A 23,657-nucleotide genomic window follows, 5' to 3' on the forward strand; every position below is an offset into this window, starting at 1 on the left:
GAGAAGACAGGCACGTCACACACCATTCCTTCCTCCGCCAGCGCCACTGTGAGCGCGTAGAGGCATGCCTAGTGACAGTGACCTATATGGTCACCGAAGATGTGATATCATTTATGATATATATAATATATTGGATCCATTAGCGAGCATAATGAAGTAGTGAAATGAAAGGGTATTTGTGAAATCAGTTCAAACATCCTGCTCGGATTATGATTAAATGATTAATGAAATGCCCCTGCATAAGCATTTTCAAACAGTAATTCATGCAGAGGCTGATAAAAATCCTCCAATCATATTTCCTTCACTTGTGAACCTTATCTCTACCATTTTATATAAATCACGGGAAAAACCCTGTCTGCTGCTGGGCAAGCTACTTATTTAGATTAGTTATAAACGTGCAGAAAAAGAGAACATCTTTGCAGAATAAAATAATCATGCATAATTATATTCATAATGCAAGTTTTTGACAGATTCCATCTATCTTCTTCTTGTTGTCCTTTGCCTTTCCTTCTGGCTTCATTTGAGATCTCTAAATCTTGATGACATAATTAACCGAAAAATACACCAAAATAAGGAGAATGTGCCGACCAGAGAAGGATGGTGCCATCTTTAAAGAGAAAGGGTGCACACTGAAGCACTGCATAATTTACTAAATGAAACCAACCTGAAATTCTTAAGTCATTTTTCTTATCTATGAAGTTAAGTTTGAGCAGATATGGCCACCTCATGAAATATGGATTCCATTCTTCTTTGCTTAAAGGATTATTCCTTTTCAGGTTATGCATATATTGTTATACAAATCCTGGTAATATTTGGGTAGTTTTATACTTCTAGATCTGCACAGTCTTTACCCATTATTATATGTGCGTGTGTACACCAGACATTCCTACGTTATTCCCACAGTACCCGTACAGAGGAATTACTAGATCACGTAATCACATAAAGCATGATAGGATTTGTGTCAAATTGTATAAAAGGCTGCAGTTCAACCATGTGAAGACACACTGAGCTGAGAATCTTTGTTTTCTCTTTTCTCTCAGGCATCTCAACAATGAGCACGCCCTGGACGACAGGAGCACAGCCCAGTGTCGGGTGCAAATGCAGGTTGTACAGCAGCTGGAACTGCAGGTATTGTCTCCAGTTTTGTTTTCGCCCCAAATATTTGTGGCTCCTTTCCTGACACTTCCTCTGTCTACTGCCCCCTCCTTGTCTCGCAGAAATGAACCATGGGTCACACATGGAGGGGGGTGGAAGAATGAAATGATTTTGTACATTTGTGAGTAACCAGTCATTAAAAATGTGTTATGTATGCATGACAGCCAGGCAAAGATATATGAAGGGCCCCGGGGCTAAGTAGAGAAGATAATTACATTTTGAATTTGACTGGGTTTTAAAGATATTTATTACTTTTAACTGTTTGGCACCAACAATAAAACACTTCTTGAAATGCTCAGGCAGCAGCCGACGATGGGCTGTCGACTGGGTTTATTGGAATAGGAAGATGCAAAATTTCTCACAAATAACGGCGATCAGAGATATTAATGTAGTCATCAGTATGAGTGGCCTGATAGGAACTTCTTCCCTAAGACGGACCCTGGAAATATGCAATCAGTATGTACATTAAGTATAATGTACATTAAGTATGCACTTATGGCAAAATGGATGGGACACTGTTGGTCCATTAGTGTGTGTTGGTAAGGGTCTGTGGAGAGGTGGGTTTGAACACTTTCTAACTGGTCACTATAAAACCGTCCCTTCTAGGCTGGAGTCAGGTGTCTCTGTGGAAGGTTTGCACATGTTTTATTACAACTGAAAGGTAGCCACAACAAACCATGCCATTAACTAACTGCTATTTTTGTCAAATTTTTTGTTGCTAAGCAGGATTTCGAATCAATGGCATGTTTATGTATAACATATTATGTGCTGTATACAGTAGACTTAAGGTACAAAGTTTCATGATTAACAGAATTGTAACCTTGAACGATGAGGTTACAAGTTCAGTTCCTTAAGCATTGCACCACACTACCGTCATACTCATTATTTCCGCTCTGGTTGTGTGTCATTGAGAGCAACTCAAAGAGTGAGAATTTATCAGACACGTCCTCCTCCTAACCCAGCATATCTCTATAATCTGACCTGGCAGCTACTGTAAAACAGAGGGGACAGTTTAGGACATGCAGGCAGATCCAGAGTTTGTTATTGGCAATGGGACACAGAGTATACAGATATTCTATCGTAATTTGAACAGTTTCTCACTGCAGGAAAATAATCCTGCAGCAACAGGAAATGTGAACTACTGTATTATATGGATTCTAATTCATCAACATTTTTGTAGGCGTTGATAAATTTTTCATAATGGAAAATTCTCTGCGACAACAGAGTGAACAAATTAAGACAAAACATTTGTAGTTTGACCTTGAAGAAGAGACATGGCAAGGTAGACTCGTGCATGACGACTAAGGTATCAAAATGCACAAAGGTTTATCATCACATCAGCCTAGCATATTATCAAACTACTTCCTACTGTATATATGACAAACACTGAGAAAGAACATCATGTGTTGGATTGTACTACAGAGAATTAGATTTTTGTTCGTAAAGGATTTCATTTTTTTCCTTCTCATTACAGCTAGCGAAAGATAAAGAGCGTCTGCAAGCCATGATGACGCATCTCCACGTCAAATCCACGGAGCCCAAACCCACCCCACAGCCAGTGAGTAGCAGCTCTGTCATGTGCCTGTTATCCTTCATTATTCTTCTCTCATTTGTCTAATTGTCTCACATATATTTATTAATTTATATCCTCATTTCTTCATTTATCTGTTTAACAAAAGCAGCTGCTCATTTGAGAGGAGACGTTAATATTGTTTTGATCACATATGTTGACATCCCAGATAACATTTTGTTCTGATTATTAACTCGGAGCACATGGTATTCCGTGTTGCCTGAACTGATGTTGGTATGAGCAGACAACATAAACCTCTGTAGCATAGTCCATTGCAGCTCAGTTGGTAGAGCATGGTACTTGTAACACCAGAGTAGTGGCTTCAATTCCTGGCACCACCCATATGTAATATATGTGCATGCTTGACTGTAAGTCGCTTTGGATAAACGTTTCTGCTAAATGACATATATACAGTACCAGTCGAAGGTTTGGACACACCTACTCATTCAAGGGTTTTTCTTTATTTTTACTATTTTCTACATTGTAGAATAGTAGTGAAGACATCAAAACTATGAAAAAACACACAGTTGAAGTCGGAAGTTTACATACACCTTAGCCAAATACATTTAAACTCAGTTTTTCACAATTCCTGACATTTAATCATAGTAAAAATTCCCTGTCTTAGGTCAGTTAGGATCACCACTTTATTTTAAGAATGTGAAATGTCAGAATAATAGTAGAGAGTCAAAACGTTTCGGGTAGCCTTCCAGTTGGATGTTGGATGAATTTCGGCCCATTCCTCCTGACAGAGCTGGTGTAACTGAGTCAGGTTTGTAGGCCTGCTTGCTCGTGCACGCATTTTCAGTTCTGCCCACACATTTTTGGGGGGATTGAGGTCAGAGCTTTGTGATGGCCACTCCAATACCTTGACTTTGTTGTCCTTAAGCCATTTTGCCACAACGTTGGAAGTAATCAAATCAAATCAAATTTTATTGGTCATATACACATGGTTAGCAGATGTTAAGGCGAGTGTAGCAAAATGCTTGTGCTTCTAGTTCCGACCGTGCAGTAATGTCTAACAAGTAATCTAATAATTTCACAACAACTACCTTATACACACAAATGTAAAGGGTTGGAATAAGAATATGTACAGTGGGGCAAAAAAGTATTTTGTCAGCCACCAATTGTGCAAGCTCTCCCACTTAAAAAGATGAGAGGCCTGTAATTTTCATCATAGGTACACTTCAACTATGACAGACAAAATGAGAAAAAATACAGAAAATCACATTGTAGGATTTTTCATCACTGCTCTAGAGGAGATCTGCATGGAGGAATGGGCCAAAATACCAGCAACAGTGTGTGAAAACCTTGTGAAGACAGAAAACGTTTGACCTCTGTCATTGCCAACAAAGGGTATATAACAAAGTATTGAGATAAACTTTTGTTATTGACCAAATACTTATTTTCCACCATAATTTGCAAATAAATTCATAAAAAATCCTACAATGTGATTTTCTGTATTTTTTCTCATTTTGTCTGTCATAGTTGAAGTGTACTATGATGAAAATTACAGGCCTCTCTCATCTTTTTAAGTGGGAGAACTTGCACAATTGGTGGCTGACTAAATAATTTTTTGCCCCACTGTACATATAAATATATAGATGAGCGATGGCCGTGCGGCATAGGCAAGATGCAGTAGATGGTATAGAGTACAGTACATACATATGAGATGAGTAATGTAGGGTATGTAAACATTATATAAAGTGGCATTGTTTAAAGTGACTAGTGATACATTTATTACATCCAATTTTGAATTATTAAAGTGGCTAGAGATTTGAGTCAGTATGTTGGCAGCAGCCACTCAATGTTAGTGATGGCTGTTTAACAGTCTGATGGCCTTGAGATAGAAGCTGTTTTTCAGTCTCTCGGTCCCAGCTTTGATGCACCTGTACTGACCTCGCCTTCTGGATGATAGCGGCGTGAACAGGCAGTGGCTCGGGTGGTTGTTGTCCTTGATGATCTTTTTGGCCTTCCTGTGACATGTGGTGTAGTAGGTGTCCAGAAGGGCAGGTAGTTTACCCCCGGTGATGCGTTGTGCAGACCTCACTACCCTCTGGAGAGCCTTACGGTTGTGGGCGGAGCAGTTGCCGTACCAGGCGGTGATACAGCCCGACAGGATGCTCTCGATTGTGCATCTGTAAAAGTTTGTGAGTGTTTTCGGTGACAAGCCAAATTTCTTCATCCTCCTGAGGTTGAAGATGCGCTGTTGCCCCTCTTCACCACACTGTCTGTGTGGGTGGACCATTTCAGTTTGTCTGTGATGTGTACGCCGAGGAACTTAAAACTTTCCACCTTCTCCACTACTGTCCCATCGATGTGGATAGGGGGTGCTCCCTCTGCTGTTTCCTGAAGTCCACGATCATCTCCTTTGTTTTGTTGGCGTTGAGTGTGAGGTTATTTTCCTGACACCACACTCCGAGGGCCCTCACTTCCTCCCTGTAGGCCGTCTCGTTGTTGTTGGAAATCAAGCCTACCACTGTAGTGTCGTCTGCAAACTTGATGATTGAGTTGGAGGCGTGCATGGCCACGCAGTCATGGGTGAACAGGGAGTACAGGAGAGCGCTGAGAACGCACCCTTGTGGGGCCCCAGTGTTGAGGATCAGCGGGGTGGAGATGTTGTTTCCTACCCTCACCACCTGGGGGCGGCCCGTCAGAAAGTCCAGGCCTCAGTTGAACCTCAACCCAATTGAGATGGTTTGGGAGGAGTTGGACCGCAGAGTGAAGGAAATGCAGCCAACAAGTGCTCAGCATATGTGGGAACTCCTTCAAGACTGTTGGAAAAACATTCCAGGTGAAGCTGGTTGAGAGAATGCCAAGAATGTGCAAAGCTGTCATCAAGGCAAAGGGTGGCTACTTTGAGGAATCACACTTTTTTGGTTACTACATGATTCCATGTGTGTTATTTCATAGTTTTGATGTCTTCACTATTATTTTACAATGTAGAAAATAGTACAAATAAAGAAAAACCTTGAATGAGTAGATGTGTCCAAAATGTTGACTGCTACTGTATATATATTTATATATATTTTTTAAATATAGACATTTCTTTTAATTGAAAAATCCCTTCAACATCTTGTTGTGAACATAGCATTTTGTTGATTCCACCAAATAAGCTTCAGAAAGACAACGTCTCTCAAATTAAGAGCAATTCTGATGGCTGTTCAATTCCTTATTTTACCACATTCATTGGACCATAACACCATCTCTACTGTATATGTCATCATACCATTATGTGACTTACTGTTTAATCCTTATCTTATAGGCTGTACCACTTAACATACAGCTTACATATAGCTGCTATTTTGTCCCGTTTTAGAAGGAGCACCATTACCATAGTTCAGTCATTGTGACAGTTCATTCATAGTGCCTAAAGCACGAGGGCCAATACACTGTGGGGCTGAACACAGCGGCACACACACATACACACACACAGAGGTCCTCTCCTCTGACGAGTTCCTTCCAAAGCCCCAATCATTTATTTCCAGTCAGTCTCTGTACGGCGCTCCACACAGGCAGTCAGGCAGGCAGGCAGGCAACATAAAGCTCCTGGAGATGTAGAGTTACAATAGGCTGTCTGTTGCAGCTTTGCCTCTGTCACACACACTGATTGTGTAGATTAGGCTTCGGAACGAGGGCCTGACACAAGGACATTTGTATATGAAAAGTGGCTAGGGCAGCAGATAGCATCTTGACATCTCTACTTCTCCTTTCCCCTGTGCCAGGGCTCTGTGTTAAAGCTCAGGGGGGACACAGCTTTTTTTTTTACACCCTTTTTTCTCCAGCGGCAGTGGTAGCTACTATGATATGCTATGATAAATGTGTCTAGCCATGGTGTGGCTCGGTGGCTGCATCAGTGGGGCAATCCCACAGGTCAAGGCCTGAGTCTCCGCTGGAGCTCTCAGTTAGACTATAACTGGAGATGCCCTCTGAGTTAGATCAGGCTTCATACTATAGACTGAGATAGACCAGGCTTCATACTATAGACTGAGATAGATCAGGCTTCATACTATAGACTGAGATAGATCAGGCTTCATACTATAGACTGAGATAGACCAGGCTTCATACTATAGACTGAGATAGACCAGGCTTCATACTATAGACTGAGATAGACCAGGCTTCATACTATAGACTGAGATAGACCAGGCTTTACACTATAGACTGAGATAGACCAGGCTTTACACTATAGACTGAGATAGACCAGGCTTTACACTATAGACTGAGATAGACCAGGCTTCATACTATAGACTGAGATAGACCAGGCTTTACACTATAGACTGAGATAGACCAGGCTTTACACTATAGACTGAGATAGATCAGGCTTCATACTATAGACTGAGATAGACCAGGCTTTACACTATAGACTGAGATAGACCAGGCTTCATACTATAGACTGAGATAGACCAGGCTTCATACTATAGACTGAGATAGACCAGGCTTTACACTATAGACTGAGATAGACCAGGCTTCATACTATAGACTGAGATAGACCAGGCATTACACTATAGACTGGGTTACACCAGGCTTTAGACTATAGACTGTTCAGGGAGTGGGTGTTGATGGGAGAAAAAGCATACAACAGAAATGAATGCCTCATTTCTTCGCCCTAACGATTAAAGTAAAGTATAAGGTTTTATTTATTTGCACCAAAGTCAACAAGTGAAAGACAAAACAGTACAGATAAAAAAACAGATAAAAACAAATATAATATAAATATAAAAAACAATATACAGTTGAAGTCAGAAGTTTACATACACTTAGGTTGGGGTCATTAAAACTTGTTTTTCAACCACTCCACACATTTCTTGTTAACAATCTATAGTTTTGGCAAGTCGGTTAGGACATCTACTTTGTGCATGGCACAAGTCATTTTTCCAACAATTGTTTACAGACAGATTATTTCACTTATAATTCACTGCATCACAATTCCAGTGGGTCAGAAGTTTATATACACTAAGTTGACTGTGCCTTTAAACAGCTTGGAAACTTCCCGAAAATGATGTCATGGCTTTAGAAGCTTCTGATAGGCTAATTGACATCATTTGAGTCAATTGGAGGTGTACCTGTGGATGTATTTCAAGGCCTACCTTCAAACTCAGTGCCTCTTTGCTTGACATCATGGGAAAATCAAAATAAATGATCCAAGACCTCAGAAAAAAATTGTAGACCTCCACAAGTCTGGTTCATCCTTGGGAGCAATTTACAAACACCTGAAGGTACCACTTCCATATGTACAAACAATAGTTCGCAAGTATAAACACCATGCAGCCGTCATACCGCTCAGGAAGGAGACACGTTCTGTTTCCTAGAGATGAACAAAGTACAAATCAATTCCAGAACAACAGCAAAGGACCTTGTGAAGATGCTGGAGGAAACCGGTGCAAAAGTATCTCTATCCACAGTAAAACGAGTCCTATATCGACATAACCTGAAAGGAAGGAAGAAGCCACTGCTCCAAAACCACCATAAAAAAGCCAGACTACTGTTTGCATCTGCACACGGGGACAAAGATCGTACTTTTTGGAGAAATGTCCTCTGGTCTGATGTAACAAAAATAGAACTGTTTGGCCATAATGACCATCGTTATGTTTGGAGGAAAAAGGGGGAGGCTTGCAAGCCGAAGAACACCATCCCAACCGTGAAGCACGGGGGTGGCAGCATCATGTTGTGGGGGTGCATTGCTGCAGGAGGGACTGGTGCACTTCACAAAATAGATGGCATCATGAGGTAGGAAAATTATGTGGATATAATGAAGCATTATCTCAAGACATCAGTCAGGAAGTTAAAGCTTGGTCGCAAATGGGTCTTCCAAATGGACAATGACCCCAAGCATACTTCCAAAGTTGTGGCAAAATGGCTTAAGGACAACAAAGTCAAGGTAGTGGAGTGGCCATCACAAAGCCCTGACCTCAATCCCATAGAAAATGTGTGGGCAGAACTGAAAAAGCGTGTGCAAGCAAGGAGGCCTACAAACCTGACTCAGTTACACCAACTCTGTCAGAAGGAATGGGCCAAAATTCACCCAACTTATTGTGGGAAGCTTGTGGAAGGCTACCCGAAACGTTTGACCCAAGTTAAACAATTTAAAGGCAATGCTACCAAATACTAATTGAGTGTATGTAAACTTCTGACCCACTGGGAATGTGATGATAGAAATAAAACTTTAAATAAATCATTCACTCTACTATTATTCTGAGATTTCACATTCTTAAAATAAAGTGGTGATCCTAACTGACCTAAGACAGGGAATTTTTACTATGATTAAATGTCAGGAATTGTGAAAAACTGAGTTAAAATGTATTTGGCTAAGGTGTATGTAAACTTCCGACTTCAACTGTACAATATAAGTACAAAAAAAGTGTGTTCAATCAGTTCAACAGAGCATACTAATTCTAAATGTACATGATATATTAAGTATACAAGAAAAAAAAAATTGAATATGTGTGTGTGTGTGTGTGTGTGTGTGTGTGTGTGTGTGTGTGTGTGTGTGCGTGTGCGTGTGCGTGTGCGTGTGCGTGTGCGTGTGCGTGTGTGTGTGTGTGTGTGTGTGAGAGTTAGGCTACATGGAGGAGACTGCTGGGTAGTTTGGTTCTTCAGGCTGACCTCTAGTATATGCTTTAAGTTATTGAGGGATGATGATGTTTTGACAATGTGAAGATAGGAATTCCAGAGTATGGAACATCTGTATCTGCTAGAGAATTGACTATGTGAGGTGTTGCAGTGGGGAGAGTGAAGGTTATCGCTGTGTCTTGTGTTGTATGCATGGGTTTGGGAATTAACCTGGAAGAATCCATTGAAAGTTTTAGGTAGATTTTGGCTTGGGCGGTATACATTATACTGGGGTATTTGGAAAAAGCCACAGGATGGTTTTTCAATACTGTCAATACCGTTAACTTTTTCTTGGATGTTTTTTAAAAATAATTTTTTATATTTTAGGTACTTTTTAAGTAAATACCTGCAGTCAACTTGTGCAATAGGTTGCTTTCTTCATTTCATCTGTCAAATGAATATGTACTTTACAGTAGTCACGTGTCACATGGTGTTTGTTTACAAGCACACAGCGACCAGAGACTAGAGCCTTGTGAGTAACTCACTGTCATGCAGCATGTGCCAGGTGAACTAATTACAGTATGGAATTCACAACTAAATGTTTGCCAGCTAGATATCTTATGACTATTAAGTTAACTGGCTAAAATATGCTAAATGCTCTGCAGTTGTGCATTTGGTTTGCTAAATTAGTAGCTAGCTAGCTATTTACTTGTATACTTGTATAGTTTAGGTCAGAAACTGTATAAAATGTTCGCAATGCGCTCGTTAGCATATAGTTAGCATTTTCTATGACGATTCCTTAGTAACATTAACGTAAACTCACTCACTTTTGTACATTGCCTTGGTCCGTACAATTGACCTTATTTTAGCGCCCCAAAAACGTAATACTTCCAGATCAACTGTAATTGCAATACCATTGTAAAGCACAATTTCTCCCCTTTCCAACATAATTCATGCCGAGACCTTCACGCTGCCCGTTTCTGCATAATTCAAGAAGGCAATGAGCTCCTTCGGGTCTTTTTAAAAATGGCGGGTGGGGAAGTGAAACTAATGCGTGATAGTGAGAAGGAGAGGAGATGTGTGGGAAAACTACATTTTTTCACTCGATCTGTCCACCTTATCGCCTCTAAAATGTAAATAAAACACGATAAAGAGTTTATATAATGTGTCATTACATACCTATTTGAAGGTTTGTGTCGAATTTGAATCGGGGTTTTAGGGCGGTGCTAAAGTGATCTTCAGAAGTAAACAGCGCCTTTGAGAATCATGATCGCTTACAGTGATGACGCAAAAAATGCCTAGGTATCCCCCCTTACCCCCGTCACTGTCCATTTCTTGTTTTTAAACGATGAGAGAAGTGCTACACCTGGTGGAGAGAGATTGTAAGACAGAAATAGTTGCTTTATGCGTGCTGTACGTTACGGCATGACACGTCACGATGTAACGGAGGGTCAGTTGTTTTCTACTTTTTTCCAATACTATAGAGCCATTACCATGTCGATCAACGCTTGAATAGAAACGTAGTTCACACCCCAGATTTTGAAGTCAACACAGTCGCCACAGTCCCATTAGTTGTCTTTGTCGCCTCGTTTGAATGTCGCGGTTGCGCACATTTGTACGGAATGGGGTGAGTTTATGTTACGTGTTAACATTCTGCTAACTGACGTTTTTTGGGCTTTGAATATTAGTACTGCTGTCGATATATTAAATACCTGCAGTCAACTTGTGCGCTAAGTAATAGATAAAGCAGATCGCGTTCATTATTTTGCCCATTAGATATATTTTCATTATATAACTTTTTTATTATGAAGCTTACTGGGACTAGTTTCCCAAAACAGCAGTTTGAGCCAGTCACGGGTGTTTGTTTACAAAGAAGCACAAAGAGCAAAATGTGAGGTGAGTCACTCTTGCAGCGCAACTTAAGTGAGGTGATCAAGTTAAACTTGTATGAAATCCACTACTAATAGCACCCCTTGTGTGCAATACCGGTAATACCATGTAATCTGGATACCGCCCAACCCTAGGTAGGCTGTCTGGGAGGTATTTGTAGATGAAGGTGTATAAATATATTAATGTTGTGGATAGACAAAATATATTGAGTCTCTTAAACAGAGGGGCAGATGGAGCCAAGTAGTTAGAGGAGGTGCACATTTCTTCTGTGTGATGAGTAACTTGTGTAGGTAGGAAGCATATGTACTGGCCCAGACATTATTGCATTAAATGAGATATGGGTAAATTAGGCTGTAGTATAGCGTTAGGAAGCAAACCCGATGAACCAAACCACTAATCTTTCTGATGATAGCAACAGACTTCACCACTTTGCTGCAGACAAAGTGAATGTGATCTTTACAGGACAACTTTTCACACCTAGGAATCTAGTGAATGAAACTCGGGGCCATTTCATTCGCACTAATTGAGATTCTGGCACTTTTTTTTGACAAATGTTACATTTCTTTCCATTTTAAGATTTCGTTTTATCTGGAACCATTTAGAAAACTTGGCCATGCCTGGGTTGGCTTCATTGATTAGTGAATCGAAATTCTTGTGTGATAAAATTAAGTTGGTATCATCAGCAAAAATAATGGGAATTGTGGATCTTAGAAACAATACCGGTTTCCATTGATTAATAAGGAGCACATACACTATATGTACAAAAGTATGTGGAGACCCTTTCAAATTAGTGGAGTTGGCTATTTCAGCCAGACCCGTTGCTGACAGGTATATAATCTCAAGCACACAGCCATGCAGTAGAATGGCCATACTGAAGAGCTCAGTGACTTTCAATGTGGCACCGTCATAGGATGCCACCTTTCCAACAAGTCAGTTCGTCAAATTTGTGCCCTGTTAGAGCTGCTGTAAGTGCTGTTGTTGTGAAGTGGAAATGTCTCGGAGCAACAACGGCTCAGCCACGAAGTGGTAGGCCACACAAGCTCACAGAACGGGACCAAGTGCTGAAGCATAAAAATTGTCTGTCCCTGGTTGCAATTCTCACTGCCTAGTTCCAAACTGCCTCTGGAAGCAATGTCAGCACAATAACTGTTCGTCAGGAGCTTAATGAAATGGGTTTCCATGGCCGAGCAGCCTCACACAAGCCTAAGATCACCATGTGCAATGCGAAGTGTCGGCTGGAGTGGTGTAAAGCTCGCCGCCATTGGACTCTGGAGCAGTGGAAACGTATGCTCTGGAGTGATGAATCACGCTTCACCATCTGTCAGTCAGACGGACAAATCTGGGTTTGGCAGATGCCAGGAGAACACTACTTGCCCAAATGCATAATGCCAACTGTAAAGTTTGGTGGAGAAGGAATAATGGCCTGGGGCTGTTTTTCATGGTTTGGGCAAAGACCCCTTAGTTCCAGTGAAGGGAAATCTTAATGCTACAGCATACATTGACGTTCTAGACAATTCTGTGCAAGCCAGGCCTATTCGACCAACATCAGTGCCCGACCTCACTAATGCTCTTGTGGCTGAATGGAGGCTAGTCCCTGCAGCAATGTTCCATCATCTAGTGGAAAGCCTTTCCAGAAAAGTGGAGGCTGTTATAGCAGCAAAGGGGGGACCAACTCCATATTAATGCCCATGATTTTGGAATGAGATGTCCGACGAGCAGGTGTCCACATACTTTTGATCATGTAGTGTATCTACAGCACACGTCATACAGTACACTCTCCTACATAAATGGTCTAATTAACAGTTAGCCTTAATTAAATACACAGCAAGAATATACTGTACATACACAGTGTCAACTGAATAGGATTACGTTTATTCCTTTGAGCTTGACTGGGAAAAATTTCAAGACAGAATGCAGCGCATAAACAGTGTGTGTGTGCGTGTTTTGTGTGCGCGATGCGTATGTGTTTGTGGTTGTCATTGTGTGGTTGTGGGATTGTGTGTCTGTAGTTTGTGTCACTAAGCATTCTTGTCAGAAATCTGACCTTTTCGCAGTACATAATTAAAATTAAGGAGGGAATTTTTGTTTATTTTTTCTTTAGCAGCTTGGCGAATCAAAGCCAGTATAATTAGATCACCCATTACCATTTAATTAATTTCTGTGTGAAGTCTCATTTTGTCTCTGCACTGGAGTGAGCCCAAATGGTGAGGGAAACAAAGGCCATGCTATTACCAGGCTGTCTGGCCTATTGTTGAGGGCCACTCACTGTTTATGGCTGGGGAATATGGATGAAACATGAAACAAAGACTTGCTAGTCAACAGGAAAATAAGTCAGACGCCCAGTCTATTGATAGTATTGTGTCAGAAAACAATAAACCCAAGTGTGATTTATTTGGGTCTTGATTTAGAATAACACACTTGTACAGTAGTGAATTTACAGTATACATTTATGTGTTAATGGACATTTTTTCAGGGGTTGATCAAGTCTGAAAATTGAAAGTGGAAATGACATACTTCTGAGGCTTTTTTAAATACACTACAAGTTTTACATTCCCTGCATTGCAGGAAATTATCCTATAACAGGGTGATCAAATTAAAATCCTACATGTATTTGTGTAGAACTCTGCCAAAAGGCATATTTCGGCCTCAGAATTGTAAATTAACATTAAATGCATACTTATCTCTATTGATGCAGAAAAAACAGACACAATTCCTTTGTTTTAGCAAGTGAAATGCAAATGAATACAAATACAAAAAATACATTTCATTTAAAAAATCACACTAGCCGTAACCTGGTTAAGTCAATGCCATGTCAATGATGAATTAAGCAGTGGTGCCAGCCATGCAGCTATCCCCAGATGTCTTTATTATATACTTGTCTATCATATGGGGCCATCTCAATGGTAATGACTGCTAATAGGGTTGTGGTAATTGGGTGTCCGTGTAGGCTCCATGTGATGGAGGTGAGATGTTAAACACTGTCTGTTCACTTTCACCTTCAAGCCCCCCGCCTTCCTTGCATCTCCACTGTCACCCACAACCATTATCAGCAAATATTTGACATCTGATACCTCCAAAGCAATTGACAGCTTCGACATTTCATTAATTTGTTAGCAAAGTCCGCAAATGATTGTCAAAGAGGTGACGCCTCCTTCCCACTCTCTCTCTGTTTTTTCCTCCCGTCTTTCCTCGCAGACTGAAGTGGTGTTTAATTTGGAAACTGGCCTCCTTCGGGCAAATTAGCAATTAGAACAATTTTGTGGGAATATGTATATGTGTCATTAGTATTCTTGCAAATTAATAACTGGAGCAAAGGGTCAGGCTAGAATTTTCCACTTGACTGCTGCTCCACTGTGGAGGCAGTGTTTTGGAAGCAGCCACATCTGCTGGAAGCCATGGTATACCTTTGGAGAACTTGGCTTAATTAGTTTACCTTGTAGCCATTATTACTAATATCTCTCCCCACTCCCTTTTCACACCCCACCCCTCGAAAGAACAGCAAACCCTCTCTCTCCCCCTTCTACAAAATATTCTGGAGCCATCTTGTGCCAGCCAGTGTAGCCCCGATGATGGGGTCATTTAGATACAGCATTTAATCATCACATCACCTCCATAAGCATCTCCTAATTAGAGTCCTTACAATACAATTTCAGCTTGTAATTAGCCCAGATTGTCTGCTTCCTCTACGTGGCTTATTAGTGGTTGCTCAGCGGGAGGTGAGTGTCTCACTGTCATTTGTCAGGGCTGTTAGTGCCGCCCATCTCCCCTCACCCTTGCCAGTCGCCCATCCCCGGGGAGGGGGTTGGTTGAAGTGTGTGGGTGTGATCTGCCAGCAGATCAAACAAAGGGAGGAAAACAGAGAGCAGGAAGCTGAGCCGTTAGGGAAGGAGGAGGAGAGGAGAGAGATCCATGAGGAGGAGGTGAAAGAAGTGACGGATGGAGAAGGAGGTGGAGAGAGAATGAACAGGACGTTTAGTGAACGTTCACGGATCATCCTCAGGGTGGCCCATAATTAAAGCTGTGATCAGCCTAGCCAATGAGACGTCTTGAGACACTGGATAATTAACAAGCTCCTGTCTGTCTGTGTTGTGTTTTGTTTACTCTCTCTCCCAGCTCAACCTGGTGTCCAGCGTCACCCTGTCCAAGACAGCCCCCCCTGAGGCCTCACCCCCCCTGAGCCTGCCCCAGACCCCCACCACCCCCACGGCCCCCCTGACGCCCCTGTCCCAGGCCCACTCCGTCATCACCCCCAACAGCCTCCACCACAGTGTGGGCCCCATGCGCCGACGTTACTCTGATAAGTACAACATGCCAATCTCCCCAGGTACTGGACCCATATAGCTCCCCCCCCCCCCACACACACACACACACACATACACACACGCACAAACGCACAAACACACACAGCCAATTTCAAATCTATCAGACTGCAAATGGAAATGTTGTGTCTATAATAGCTACTGACTATGGCTTTTGTCTATGTCCGTCTGTATGTTGTGGTTGCTACCCTTGTACAGATATTGTCCAGAACAAAGAGTTCTACATGAATGCTGAAGTCAGACCTCCCTTCACGTATGCCTCGTTAATACGCCAGGTAAGGATCCTCTGCTCGGCTGGCTCCGATCTGCTCTGGGCTGGTAACTTGTAATGCATTTAATCTGTCACTTAAAGGAATAGGGCCTTTAATCTGCTTCAGTGGCTTCTGTCGTTAACAGGGCACGCAGCAGATAAATATTCAGCCAAGACACAAACTGCTTATTTTTTCTCTATGCCTCCTTGTTAAATTTCAAATACAATTTAGACGTGCAGTGGAAGATTAACCATCTGCAAATGAGTGGAAGAATGAGTGGAAGAATGCGCCCGGGACAGCCATATATAACAATTACTTTTGATTAAGCATTACAGTGGATGTGATTATGAAATTCATTTCACACAACAGTAGGGATGAACCTGTTCTAAGTTGGCCAGTCAATTATCGGCCGGCTCGCAGTAATCTGTGATCTCAGGAATTAATCTGAGCCTGGCATAATTGCTGGCCTGTAATCTGCCTGAGAAATGTTTTCGCTTCCCTCCATTTACACTGCCAAAAGAAATATATTCAAATTGCAAAATTTGAATGGGAACCAGACAGTGTTCCATAAACAAAGCAAGAGGGTACAGATCGTGCACAAAATCACACAGACAGACCATCCTGTCTGTGTTCTTTCAGGAGAGCACACACAACCTGCATGCCACTTGTGAATAATATTTGTTTTTCAGAGGGAACAAAATGTTAAATGTTGTTTCTGTCTCTTGGTCTTTTCCAGGGTATCCTTGAATCACCGGAAAAGCAGCTAACACTAAATGAAATTTACAACTGGTTCACACGAATGTTTGCATATTTCAGGCGCAACGCCGCAACATGGAAGGTAAAATCAGTCTTCACCTTAGCCTTTCACGGCTACTAACCCCGGATCCGGGAGCACCCCCCACCCCCCACACACTGATTAGCATAGCTAGCATAGCTTCACAAGTAGATAGTAGCATCTAAATATCATTAAATCACAAGTCCAAGACACCAGATGAAAGATACAGATCTTGTGAATAAAGCCACCATTTCAGATTTTTAAAATGTTTTACAGGGAAGACAAAATATGTAAATCTATTAGCTAAACACGTTAGCAAAATACACCACTATTCTAACTCCATCAGTTTCTTACTCCTTCAGGTGCTATCACCAATTCGGCTCAACTAAGATATTGATAGCCAATAACCTATAAAAAAAACCATCAGATGACAGTCTGATAACATATTCATGGTATAGGATAGTTTTTGTTAGAAAAAAGTGCATATTTCAGGTAGAAATCACAGTTTACAATTGCACCGACCATCACAAATCCACTAGAATTACTAGATAGAGCAACGTGTATGACCAATTTACTCATCATAAAACATTTCATAAAAATAGACAAAGCATAGCAATGGAAAGACCCAGTTCTTGTGATTTCAGACCATATTTCAGATTTTCTAAGCGTTTTTCAGCGAAAACACAATAAATCGATAAGTTAGCATACTACATGTGCAAACGTTACCAGAGCATCGATTCCAGCCAAAGAGCGCTATAACGTAATCACCGCCAAAAGATATTAATTTTTTCACTAACCTTCTCAGAATTCTTCCGATGACACTCCTGTAACATCATTTTACAACATACATATACAGTTTGTTCGAAAAGGTGCATATTTAGCCATACAAAACCGTGGTTACACAATAAAAATACTAGGAAATCAAGCCTCAATATGTCTGACGTCATCTATCAGAGTGATCTAGTTTAATTGAAAGCTAATCATATACTTGACTAAAAAATACAGGGTAGACAGGAATCGAAAGACAAATTAGTTCTTAATGCAACCGCTGATTTACATTTTTAAAATTATCCTTACTTTTCAATACAGGGTTCGCCAGGTGAAGCTATACCAAACAAAATGGCGAAATATGCGTTTAAAATATTTCGACAGAAACACGGTTTATCATATTAAATATTGCTTACTTTGAGCTGTTCTTCCATCATATTCTTGGGCAATGTATCCTTTCTATGTTATAAACGTCTTTTGGTCGATAGATGTCCTCTGTCCTTCGAAATGTCCACCACCAACGACCGACACCCCGAAACGTTTCCAAAGCTAAAAAGGGCACGACAAAGAAATTCCTCAAAATCGCACTAAACGGATATAAATTGCTATAAAACGGTTCAAATTAACTACATTATGATGTTTTTAACAACTATAACGACTGAAAACATGACCGGAGAAATATCACTCTCTAAAAAACGATTTGGAACGAGGCAAGTCCGATGGCCTTCACGCTTCAGGCGCACGACGAGAAAGGGCGGTCTCTATACATTTTGGTCTTTTATAATGGCTGTGAATGTCCCATCGATTCCATTGAAAACGTGATGACGTACAGACACCCAGAGGAAGACGTAGGCAGTGTCGGTTTCTTCATAGCATTCACTGTCGCCTTAAAAACAGACCCCAGATCAGGGGTAAAAATTTCTGAAATCTGAACCCTGTCATGAAAAGTGCTGTAGAAATTGTTCTGTACCACTCAGAGACAAAATTCCAACTTCTATAGAAACTAGAAGGTGTTTTCTATCCAATAATAACAATAATATGCATATTGTACGATCAAGAATTTAGCACGAGGCAGTTTAATTTGGAGACCCAAATATGCTAATGCGGAACAGCACCCCCTATAGTTGCAAGAAGTTAGACTAATATAAAGTGCAGGGATTGTTGTGTTGATCTTGTGAAATTATACTGAACAAAAATATAAATGCATATAGCAACAATTTCAAATATTTTACTGAGTTACAGTTCGTATAAGGAAATCAATATTCACAACACAAAGCAATGTTTTGCTGTTTTTCTTTTCTTGAAGCAAACAGAAACAAATGTTAGCCATCTAAGAGCTAAAGGACCTGTGTCTGTATAATGTCGTTCTGTGGACATTTACAATGCATAAACTATCTTGTTTTATGTACACAGAACAAAAATATAAATGCAAGATGCAACAATTTCAAAGATTTTACTGAGTTACAGTTAATCTAAAGAAATCAGTCAATTGAAATAAATGAATTAGGCCCTAATCTATGGATTTCACATGACTGGGCAGGGCTGCAACAGGCCCTGGGAGGGCATAGGCCCACCGACTTGGGAGGCAGGCCCACCTACTGGGGAGCCAGGCCCAGCCAATCAGAATGAGTTTTTCCCCACAAAATGGATTTATTACAGACAGAAATACTCCTCAGTATCCCCGCCCCCCATACCCCCCAGACGATCCCAAAGGTGAAGAAGCCGGATGTGGAGGTTCTGGGCTGCGTGGTTGCACGTGGTCTGCAGTTGTGAGGCCGGTTGGACGTACTGCCTAATTCTCTAAAATGACGTTGGGGGCAGTATATGGTAGAGAAATTAACATTAAATGATCTGGAAACAGCTCTGGTGGAACCTCCTGCAGTCAGCATGCCAATTGCACGCTCCCTTAAAACTTGATACATCTGTTGCATTGTGTTTTGCGACAAAACTGCACATTTTATAGTGGCCTTTTATTGACCCCAGCACGCACAATCAGCTTCTTGATATGCCACACCTGTCAGGTAGATGGATTATCTTGGCAAAGGAGAAATGCTCACTAACGGATATAAACAAACATTGAGAGAAATAAGCTTTTTGAGCATATGGAAAGTTTCAGGGATTCTTTTATTTCAGCTCATGAAACATGGGACCAACAATTTACATGTTGTCTTTATATTTTTGTTCAGTGTAAATGATAGTGAAATATATCAAGTTTAAATGCAATGAATGAGCCATTACCCAATTCATAACCTTGCCACATTTATTCTATCTAAATAGAGCCACTCCTAACACAAACACTGTCCGCTGCCTTGCGGAAAAATTATGAGGGAAAACGTGCATTCTTGTAAAAAATCCCCAGCTAATATTTGGAGATGTTTTTGGTGGTGGGTGGCATCGGTTTAACACACCAATGTGCTGCCAGGGACTCCTGGCCGAGACCCTCCCACAGAATTAAAACTGAGAACACCTTATTTCTTTTCCACTGGGCCACACACAGGCAGACAAACCCCAGAGAAAAAGAGAGGGCAGACAAAAAGGAGGAGAGAAGGAGTAAGAGAAAAGAGAGTGATGAAGCATTGAAGGCTACCCTCATAGGACAGGGAGGGCCTGTAGTGTAGCGTATCCACAGTGCAGCTGTGAGTGAGAACCCCTAGCCCCTCTCCACGGCTCACTGTCCTCCCTCAGCTCTCTAACTGCCTGTTTCCCCTGCCGCTGACAGCCCGACCATAGGGGCACATTTGAGTTATAAACAAAAATCCTACACTGTGACACACTCCTGCATATTGGCGTGCACACACACACACACACACACACACACACACACACACACACACACACACACACACACACACACACACACACACACACACACACACACACACACACACACACACACACACACACACACACACACACCTACTGTATACACTAGTCCTCACACAAACACTCAATAAGGTACTCAGATGACAAGGGGCAGAGTTCTAATCTCATGTGTCAGTGATTGGTTAATTTAAAAAAGGTAACCTGCATACTCTACAAATTGTCTCATGAAAAAGCTTATAATGTAAGCCAACAGCTAAAGCTTTTGGAAATGTGTCTTCTTCCTTATTGTTCAATTGTAGGTAAAGTCATAACTGAAACTAACAAGCCTAACAGACTGGTTTATTTGATTATGGTCTTTGTTCAGTCTGGTTTTTTGTTATCAAGGTCTTGGTGGCTCTTCTCAAATGGCTCATCATAATTTAAGGCTCTGTGAATGATATCTTCAAAGGATGTTGTTGAAATGAAACTGTATTGCCATAGTAACTGGAAAATATTTCCACAATGTTTTTCTTGTTTGAAACTTTACTGCCGATAGATCACTGATACTTGAAAAAATGTACAATGATGTCCAGGTTCTATCATGTATGTGCCTGTCTAAATGTTTCTTCTCTGAAATGAAATGTTAATGATTAGACATTTTCGTGTGTTGATAGAATTTTTCTCTCCCTTCTTTTTTTAAACCAACTGCAGAATGCAGTCCGGCATAATCTTAGTCTTCACAAATGTTTTGTGCGAGTAGAAAACGTTAAAGGGGCTGTGTGGACAGTGGATGAACTAGAGTTCCAAAAGAGAAGGCCACAAAAGATCACTGGGTAGGTCTGCCATCTCTGGCCGACTCTCGTCTCTGGCTGGTTGTGGATCTATGGGAAGAGGCTGCTCCATCTCATTGTCTGTGTGCCACGATGCCCCCCAAAGTCCCTGCTTGCTTTGGTGTGCAGCATCCCCCATGCTTTCAGTACTCTGCCCCTGGTGTCGCATCATCACCCACATTGGCTTGTACTTGTTTTCATTTTCATTTTGATCCTTACCCTTTCCTCCCTTGTCCCTCTGTCTGTCCCTGTGTCTGTCTGTCTGTCCCTGTGTCTGTCTGTCTGTTTGTCCCTGTGTCTGTCTGTCTGTCCCTGTGTCTGTCTGTCTGTCCCTGTGTCTATCTGTCTGTCTGTCCCTGTGTCTATCTGTCTGTCTGTTCCTGTGTCTATCGGTCTGTCCCTGTGTCTATCTGTCTGTCTGTCCTCTGTGCTGTTGTGTTGTGGTCACTGCATCTGCATCTGGCTGCCCTGCTGCTTGTCTCCCACCCAGGGTACCATCCGCACCAACCTTTCCCAGCATAAGTGCTTTGTGAGAGTAGAGGACGAGTTTGGGTCCTTTTGGACTGTTGATGATGAGGAGTTTAAATGCGGCCGCCATATACAGCGAGGCCGGCCTCAGAAATACACAGCTGATGAGAACTTTGATGAGCTGCTAGTACAGTAAGAACGTCTGCCTGGCCCACCCCGCCTCCTGATCCCCAGCCCCAGCTCCTCCCCCCCACTACCTGCATGCTCTGCCTCTGTGTTCCCATCATGCCGCTGTGTTTAGCTCTTCCTTTTTACATCATGCTTTTACAAAAACTGCTTCCATCAACTTGTCTTGTCTTCCTTACAATGAAAACAATTAATTTAAATGAGTCAGTGTGTTTTCATTGTGTGATAAAATTCCCATTATTTTATTAAATGAAATACGAGCATTTTCTAAACTAAAGTTGTTGTCTGCAGAAGTCCAGCCTTAGTGAAGAACATCCAGACCAGCTTGGGCTATGGTCCGGCTCTCTCTGCAGCCTTCCAGGTAAATATGAATACTGTCTCAGTATCAAGCTCTATTTACCTTGTACCCTTTTACTGTGAGGGGAAAGAAAGGCAGGAAATAGTAAACATAACACTGTCTCCACCTCCGACTCCTGGTCACTCTTCCTTGTTTTTGGATGTAGTGCTGGTGGGATGGAGGGAAGCTGAAATGTGCTGACAGTTCTCTTCCGTTTCACTGTTTTAACACTGTGCATGCTTTTCAGGCTTCAATGGCAGAAAACAATATACCTCTATACACTACTGCTTCCATTGGAAGTCCTACCCTCAACTCGCTGGCGAATGCCATCCGAGAGGAGATGATTGGAGCGATGGACCATGGAAACAGCAACGGCAGTGACAGCAGCCCAGGACGGTCTCCCTTGCCAGCTATGTGAGTGGCTCCTTACTTTCTATTTACAGTATCTGTTTAAGACTGAAGGAAAGGAAAGATTTTCAGCTGGTCTCCACTGATTCAAATAGATCCCAAACAGAATGGATTTGATCAAACATTATTTTAATTATTTAAAAAACTGTTACCCCCTTTTACTCCCCAATTTCAATCTTGTCTCATCGCTGCAACTCCCCAACAGGCTCGGGAGGCGAAGGTCGAGTCATGCGTCCTCCGAATCATGACCCATCAAACCATGCTTCTTAACACCCGCCCGCTTAACCCGGAAGCCAGCCGCACCAATGTGTCTGAGGAAACACAGTTCAACTGACGACTGGGGTCAGCCTGCAGGCAACCGGCTCGCCACAAGGAGACGCTAGAGCGCGATGAGCCAAGTAAAACCCCCTCGGCCAAACCCTCGCCTTCCTATGGGACTCCCGATCACGGCTGGTTGTGATACAGCCCGGGATTAAACCCGGGTCTGTAGTGACGCCTCTGGTACTGCAATACAGTACCTTAGACCGCTGCGCCACTCGGGATGCCCAAACAAATTTTTTGATCTAGCATTTTAATATCACCAAAAATGCCTTAAAATTGGATGTTACGTGTAAATAACATATTTAAGGAACATGAAACAATGCTAAATAAAATAAGCATGACATTGGAGCGGTTGAATGAAAGGCCAGAACCGTGACTGTGGCTGCAGCCTTCCCTGAAAAAGGAAACTCCACCTTCTAGAAGGTTCCAAAGCCAGGCAAGGCCGGGAAGAAAAGACTGGAGCACTCTTGTTATTTCAACACAAAGTTTATAACTCTCCTTTATTACGGTTAAAAAAATGGTCCTACTGTCGGCTGAGTCCCGCCATAATCCCCCCTCCAATTTAAAAAAAATATTTACAAAATGCCAGAACACAAAGTGAAAGAGCTGTTGTCTCCTCCACACTGAAAGATGAGTTAGAACACATTCAAACCCTCTCAGCCGTCGAAAGAAAAACAACAACAAATCATAATTAGTCTAGAAGAAATATTCCAAGGTTCCCATGTAGGAAAACTGTGGTCTGCCTGGAAACCACAGTTCCCTATTCACTTGTTGTATAGGACTGTCTGCTATGTTGTTTGAAGCCTAAAATAATATGGGGCAGGCAGCTTCATTTCCAGATGTGGGGCAGACCACTGATGTGCAGCTCTGCTAGATTTAGGGATGGCCCTGTGAAATATCTCAGCTAGAGGGAAATTGTGCCTGAAAACAAAAAGGTGCAGTAATGAGCTTGTGGCGAAATGGAGGAAAGTGCCATCCCTAATCACTGTGAACATAGCTTTGGGCATCGCTCTGGAACAGGAAAGGCAGAG

At 41.8% G+C, this 23,657-nt stretch overlaps 1 protein-coding gene across 12 annotated transcripts in view; it reads left to right on the plus strand.

Moving 5' to 3' along the window:
• The window catches only part of LOC139556251 (forkhead box protein P1-B-like), a 247,220-nt gene that overhangs the window by 217,113 nt on the left and 6,450 nt on the right, over window positions 1-23,657 (plus strand). For 10 of the 12 annotated variants that reach the window (XM_071370018.1, XM_071370040.1, XM_071369964.1 and 7 more), the window contains 8 exons: window positions 1,041-1,128; window positions 2,630-2,713; window positions 15,275-15,485; window positions 15,679-15,755; window positions 16,468-16,569; window positions 20,788-20,909; window positions 21,852-21,921; window positions 22,145-22,311. In XM_071370018.1, the coding sequence (XP_071226119.1) occupies window positions 1,041-1,128; window positions 2,630-2,713; window positions 15,275-15,485; window positions 15,679-15,755; window positions 16,468-16,569; window positions 20,788-20,909; window positions 21,852-21,921; window positions 22,145-22,311 (921 nt within the window). Of the gene's footprint in view, window positions 1-1,040; window positions 1,129-2,629; window positions 2,714-15,274; window positions 15,486-15,678; window positions 15,756-16,467; window positions 16,570-20,787; window positions 20,910-21,851; window positions 21,922-22,144; window positions 22,312-22,510; window positions 22,704-23,657 lie in introns of all 12 variants that reach the window. The other 2 variants (XR_011671095.1, XM_071370029.1) reach the window with 2 other exon arrangements.

This window comes from Salvelinus alpinus, chromosome 2 (genome assembly GCF_045679555.1).
Source record: "Salvelinus alpinus chromosome 2, SLU_Salpinus.1, whole genome shotgun sequence".
NCBI lineage: Eukaryota > Metazoa > Chordata > Actinopteri > Salmoniformes > Salmonidae > Salvelinus > Salvelinus alpinus.